The sequence below is a fragment of the Atta colombica genome, unplaced genomic scaffold (assembly GCF_001594045.1).
Source record: "Atta colombica isolate Treedump-2 unplaced genomic scaffold, Acol1.0 scaffold268, whole genome shotgun sequence".
NCBI lineage: Eukaryota > Metazoa > Arthropoda > Insecta > Hymenoptera > Formicidae > Atta > Atta colombica.
The window spans coordinates 464,250-470,872 of NW_017259368.1; the positions used below are offsets into that span (position 1 = coordinate 464,250).

The 6,623-nt window shown below is 32.9% G+C and overlaps 1 protein-coding gene across 1 annotated transcript in view; it reads left to right on the top strand.

Annotated features, from left to right (window-relative positions):
• LOC108689289 (acetylcholine receptor subunit alpha-like 1) overlaps window positions 1-6,623 on the top strand; it is a 92,254-nt gene that overhangs the window by 62,110 nt on the left and 23,521 nt on the right. Inside the window, exon 3 of the mRNA XM_018196011.1 lies at window positions 3,822-3,931. Within this exon, the coding sequence (XP_018051500.1) occupies window positions 3,822-3,931 (110 nt within the window). The remainder of the gene's footprint in view (window positions 1-3,821; window positions 3,932-6,623) is intronic.

Consider the following 6,623-nt stretch of genomic DNA (forward strand, 5'->3'; position numbering starts at 1 on the left):
CCTTTTGTTTCTAAGAGTTTGTTCGCAAGAACCGTTTGTTCATTCGAGCGATATAAAAGGAAGGGCAAAAAAGGGGATAGAAAACTGTAAAAGAACAGGTAATTAAAATCCTTCGACTGCTTCGCTCGTTGCGCGCCGCTGTAACTGATTTCGATCCGAGTTCGCTGGATCGTGCGGGGAATTTTAGGCGCACTGCGGTGGTGACGCTAGATACGTACCTAGCTAATTGCGAACGGAATAATTAATGCCTGCAAGAGCAACGAAACTCGATGCACCGTACCGTCGCAAACGTACATCGCAGGTGTCTGCAGCGGCTGTTTTCTGTCACACATTGCTGCGTGATATAATTTTGCGTAGGATGACGAGATCACATTATGCTCAAGAGTAATCTTTAATTCTTGACGAATATGTAACAGCCTCAAGTTCGATTCATATTGTTTGCAATGACTCAGTTTCTAAATTGAATTGAAAATATTTTACACGCAGAAGATAGATACAGCTTTGATAAAAAATATTAGATACTTATATTTTATTCATTTATTTAGAATTCTTTTACTTGCTTTATTATATGTCGTCACTGGCGACATATATATAAGTTTAAAAGATTCTTGAAACAAAAGAAAATTTACAGCCAATGCCACAAATCAATTTTGAAGTTAAATTTTAAATAATGATTAATAAGGCTTAATATTTTTGACCAAGGCTGTATGTAAAATTACAGATTGACAGTAGAGTTTTTGATGTGTTTATCAAATTACGTCTTCTGATGCGTATAAAATAATTATCGATTTAATATAATAACATGTTTTAAAAAAAACGAACTCTGAAATATTAATTATATTTTATTAAATATCAAAAGATTCTGCATCAAAAAATTGTTATCAGTTGATGAACTGGAGATTATTGTTGTCTGATATTTATCTGTGAAGAGATATGCAGCTACTGTTAGGCATTTCTAAAGTGCCTTAAAGCTTGTATTAAAGCTAAAGATGCCCAAATTTTGAATGTTAATTATTATTTTTGTTATTTAATAAGATATAACACACTCCAGAATTGATTTTGTGTGTGTGTGTGTGTGTGTGTGTGTGTGTGTGTGTGTGTGTATATATATAATTATTGATTTGATAAACACAAAAATTTTTTGTCTTGTATCTTTTTAAAACAGACACTAATTATAAATACAAATAAGTCTTATTTCAATCTTTTAACTGGATAATTTGTTGTCATCGTATAGGATGCTATTTATTTTAAAATTAAAACTTTTTTATTTATGTACGTTATTTTTAATGAATTGTGTAATTCCGACTGGATAAGATGTGGATAAGAAATAACAAGCTATTGTATTACTTGTGTAACGAGCGCAACGGAATAGCTTTCAAAATTACTAGTAGCCAGCATTTTTATAACGGCAAAACTTTGTATAAAAAGCGTTTATTTACACGAAGAACGAGATCGACTATTTTATAAAGTCTCTTTCTTCTTTTTACACCGACGAGATCTCATACGCCATGGCCATTTAATAATGAGAAATCTCGTTACAAATAAATTAACAGATCATAAAGAATGAAAATTATTACATGTACATTTAAGATACAATTTTCTTTCTATACGTGCTTGCTTTATATTAAAAGAAAAAGAGAAAAAGAAATTTCATATTAAACATAAAGGAGAGAAATGGTTTTCGAAGAAAAGACCTTCGTAGTTTTTTCATTTTGCAACAATAGTCTTCCATTTCATTCTGTGTAGTCGAGAAATAATTTCAAAATTGAATACCTTTATTTGAATAATTGAATATTCAAATGGCTTTATCTATGATTACTTAGGATTGAGCTGGTAAAATCAAATTACGAATATTATTAGGAATTAGAGATTGTGTATTTCTCCAAACTGAATACGATTATTCTGTTATTGATGATGTTAATCTGCGTTAGATTTAGTCGATGTTCAACGGATATGTGTATGAATAAGTGAAATTTATATAAGCTGTAACTGGATTATAAACGGAGTCTCAGCTGTCGGGCGTCGCCCGAGTATCGATCCGTCGTAAGAAAACATTTCGTGAGTTACGCTTTACTATCAGTTCGACATCCATCTCACGCTAGAAAATATCGACGCATCTTGGAATCAGACTCAATAGGATTGGTGATGTGACAAGCTCACATATGAATATTTACATGCGACGCATATAAATATTCATTTTAATCTGTCGTGCCTCATCTCATTATCGTCGATCAATAATTTCGTTCTCAATATGAACGCATAACGAATGAAAAAGTCGGGTTGAAGTCTCAAAGCAACTCACGAGATGCATTCCTCGGTTCCTTTTTTTTCTTCTATTCAGTGAGAGATGTAGTGACGAAGGAGAGGAAAATATTGTCCTGGGAAAGATTCCTTTCTCGCCGCAATGCATTTGAACATTGCTATCTATCTCGAGAAATGTAGAATCCCGTGAAGATAAAAGAGATGAGACAAGAAGAAAAATCGAAAGTCCCGTAATTACTTTGCTTCTTAATCGTTTCACTTAAACGCGTAAACCGAAAAGTGGATTGTAGAAATAAGATATCGCATCTTCCTGTTCGGATATTAGTAGTGATGGACGAAACTTCCGTAAGATAATTATGAGGATCACGAAGAAGCCTAGTAATCGTAAGAGGGTTTGGCATTGATGATACATATCGACAGTTAAAACGATTATAAGTTATCTTCTTCGTGACGATGGATATTCAATTACAAAGATTATATACTCTTCTCTTTTATGGATCAGTATTAACTTATATTTTGGACAATAAGCTCCTAGAAATAAATTTTCTAGAAACATTTTTTTTTATCGTAATTTAATATCTAATCGCTTGTTGGATAGAAAAATGATACATATCAAAATTAGCAACTTTTCGTGAAAGCATTTAAAAAATTTCGAATTAAAACAACGTTAAGGAACCTTTTAAGGAAAAATAGTGCATAACTCCAAATAAAATGTTTCTGTACAACTGTTTTTGTAATAATTTCAGCATGGATTACCTAATTTAAAAAATATCTCTTTTCTATAAAAATTATTGTAATATGAATTTGATCAGAGGATAAATGATATTTCTGTTCTCTAGCAGTAAACTGGAAGAGTTACAAATGTATTGTTTTTGTAATAAAAATATATACTTCAGGATTGATTTTCTGTCAATATCTAAAAAATGTTAATTTTTTAATTATCACTTTCTTATCAAAAAAACGAAATGGGTTTCACAATTGTTTCAATACGAATGAAGGAAAAATAATAAGAGCAGTTATGTATAAAGTGAAAAAAGGAGAAATAATAGAAGAAGAAAACGGCTTTCGTATTCCGCTTATTTTCATGCAATTTTTCTTTGTTTAAGCAAATTGCTCAATAATTCATTAAGACCTTCATCAAATAAAAAAAGATCCAATATAATTGAAGCTAGATCTTGTCGCCGAATCAATCTCCATCGTACAATATTTTAATAACGTGATTATCGTGGGAATTCTGTTCAATATTATTGATTATCTTTAATCGATTTAATTATAATTAAAAAATTTGTGACCTCATTTTTGTATTAGAATTTTTATTTTACTTTATCACCGTAATACGCCATTAAAATATTGCAAAACGGTGAGTTGTGAAATATCCTGTACAAACTGTACTTATTGTTGGACTTAAAACACAATCATATATATAAATTGAAGCTGATATTACAATTAAATTGATCGTCGATTTGATAAACGATATATTACTATCACCTTAAAATGCTGTAAGACTTTTATTTCCGTTAAATCAATGACATATTTACAGTTCTTCTTTTTGTTTTCAGGAGTGGAACGATTACAAGCTGAAGTGGAATCCGGACGAATATGGCGGTGTCGACACCCTCCATGTACCATCGGAACACATATGGTTACCCGACATTGTTCTTTACAACAAGTGAGTTGACATGTCATTATATGAAGAGCAGAATTCTAAAATGCATTTTGTTCGAAATTTCATTTTTTTAGTTAGAAATGGCGTAGCGTTCAGTGTTGAAAGACTTATAATATTATTATTATCTTATAAGCTACTCTGAAATGTTCAGAAAGCATTTTTTTCGTTAATTTATGCTGAAAAAACAGATATTTTAAAGTGCATTATGTTTTTAATTAGAAACAAACAAAATATATTTGTTTGATATTTTTATTTAAAATTTTTAACAATTGTTTAGCAATTTTGTTTAATTTTATATCCTACACTGATTGATATATTGTTATTTTCTGTAAAGTGAATAATTTTCTTTTATGCAGAGTTTCTTTTTTTTTTCTTGTTTTCTGAAAATTTTGATTTTGACCAATTTTGGACAAAATGCATTTTGAAAAAGTCTTCTCATATATCATATTAATAATAGTAGAAGTGTCTGTACGATATTGCCTTTAAGTCATCATCAATATGAACCTCTTTCGCGTTTCGTGATCGCAGCGATTTTATTCATAACGCAAGGTTTCTCCTTTCTGGATGCTTTTCATTTGATGACACAAATTGATTGGTGTCGTTTTATCTTTGTTACTTACTGAATGTCAAGAAAGATAAAGTGATACTTGTGTCATCAAATGGAAAGCCCTCTCTAACCATATTCGTTCGTCACCGCGAAACGGCTATACTTCATAGGATTTTAGCGCGAAGCGTTAGAAGGATAGATATTCTCATAAAGTCTCGCTCTGGATATTCCTGCAACACATTTTCCTGTCGGATATTTTGGAAATCCACTTCACAAAAATGAGCGGACGCTGTTGCGATAGTTAGTCCGGCTAGTCTCTCTAACATTGAGAAATAAAATGTGCTCTCTATCGCGGTGACGACATTTTTACGAGGAAGTTTCAGGATTCCCTTCCTCCCTCTGGGGAGGTAAATTCGTTTGTCCAACGACGACGGACACTGCACCCTCACCGCATTTCACGGCCGAATGATCCCTGCGGCGTAAGCAATCGCGAAGAAAAAAGTTACGTCCAGAATATACAACCTCGAAGATGTCGATAATAACCTAACGATATCCATTTCATAGGATAATGGTAGATTAAAGCAGATGAAAACGATTAAAAGGCAATCAGATAAATGGTGCGCCGACGTTACCAATTATCCGTCGGCAGACACGGTATAAAGCGAAATTATACGGTACATTTCGACAGACTGGATATCGCGCACGATATTGCTAACATCCACGACCGCGGATTTCATCCGCCGCGGGTCTTCGCCGTGCGCGTAATACTCAGACGCGATAACGTGATGCATAATGTGCGGTTAGCTAAACCACAAATTACGTAAGTTCAAATTATGGAACCATTAATTCAGAATGGATCGAAATTAATTATTCGCGCCCGCAGCATCTAAATCGATACAAAATATTGCTACTGGTGCATGTGTCCATTTTTTTCAGCCTTCTGGAAAGTATCGCTACTTATTATAAATTATTATATTATAAGTTGCTCATTAATTGCTTAAAAGCTTCAGCTTGATGTGCAAAAAGTTTGTTATATCTGTCAATTTTAGAGCAAAATTACGACGATTCGTTGGCATTAATTTTATCCTTTATTTGTTTAAAAGAAATCTTCTTTATTATCTTTTTGAAAAATTCTGAATCTATTTGATACAGAAATAATAGAAAAACAGTAAACAATAGATAAAAATAATGTAGAAAAACAATAAATCTTTTTTGCTGCAACTTAATCTTTATATTCTCGTTAAGAAAGTATCTCAATGCAACTACAAAGACTCGAGGATACTGAATTTCATTGAAATCTACCAAAGGCTTTCAGAGATAGTAAAACGTCTCTCCGTCTTGAAAGGGTTTATGACACTCTCCTAATTCCTGGGATGAGAGGGGGTAAGCAGCGGTTTCTGGCGTATGCTCTACGGACAATCGGGTCTCGTAGGACGGAGGCAGGCAATCTCATCTAAGGCGTCGAGGTGGTGTATCAAATAAACCGAACTTAACCCGCTCTATTAAGCTCCACTCAAGCGAGCGACGTTCAATCCGCCATTCTCATTTCCATCAGAGCTTTGAGGCCTTTCTCTGAGGCCAACCCCATGAGTCGCGCTTCCCGACGATCCTTGTCTCGACGAGATCCCCTCTTTCGTTCCTTCCAGGAAATACGTACAATACTGATACATTATGTAAAACTTAACCTAAAGTGTCGGGGCGCCACTAGCTTCTCTGCATTCTACACTGATGTGATATATCTTCCTTTATTTCTTGTTAGGCGAAGCGCATTCAGAAGTAAACTACTGCTATGGTCTGACACAATAGAGGAAATATCAAATAGATTAAACAAATTTGCGCGAAATTCCACTGCATGCCAATCATTATTGACAAACATAGATAATTGTCGCACTCGGGAGACATTTTGTTAATTTAGTGGAACTAGCTTCGTTGAGAATATTTTGTTGAAGGCACAAAATTATTATGTTAAACTGATATGTATATTGTTGGTTTAACAAACTTTATTTTCTCTCATTTTATTAGGGAAATGAATTTATTAAATCAAAATGCAAAATATTTGTAAACTATTTACAATTAGTTTATAAAATTTTATAATAATTAATAAGAATGAGAATTAATAATAATGTGAATATGTTATATGAATGTGTA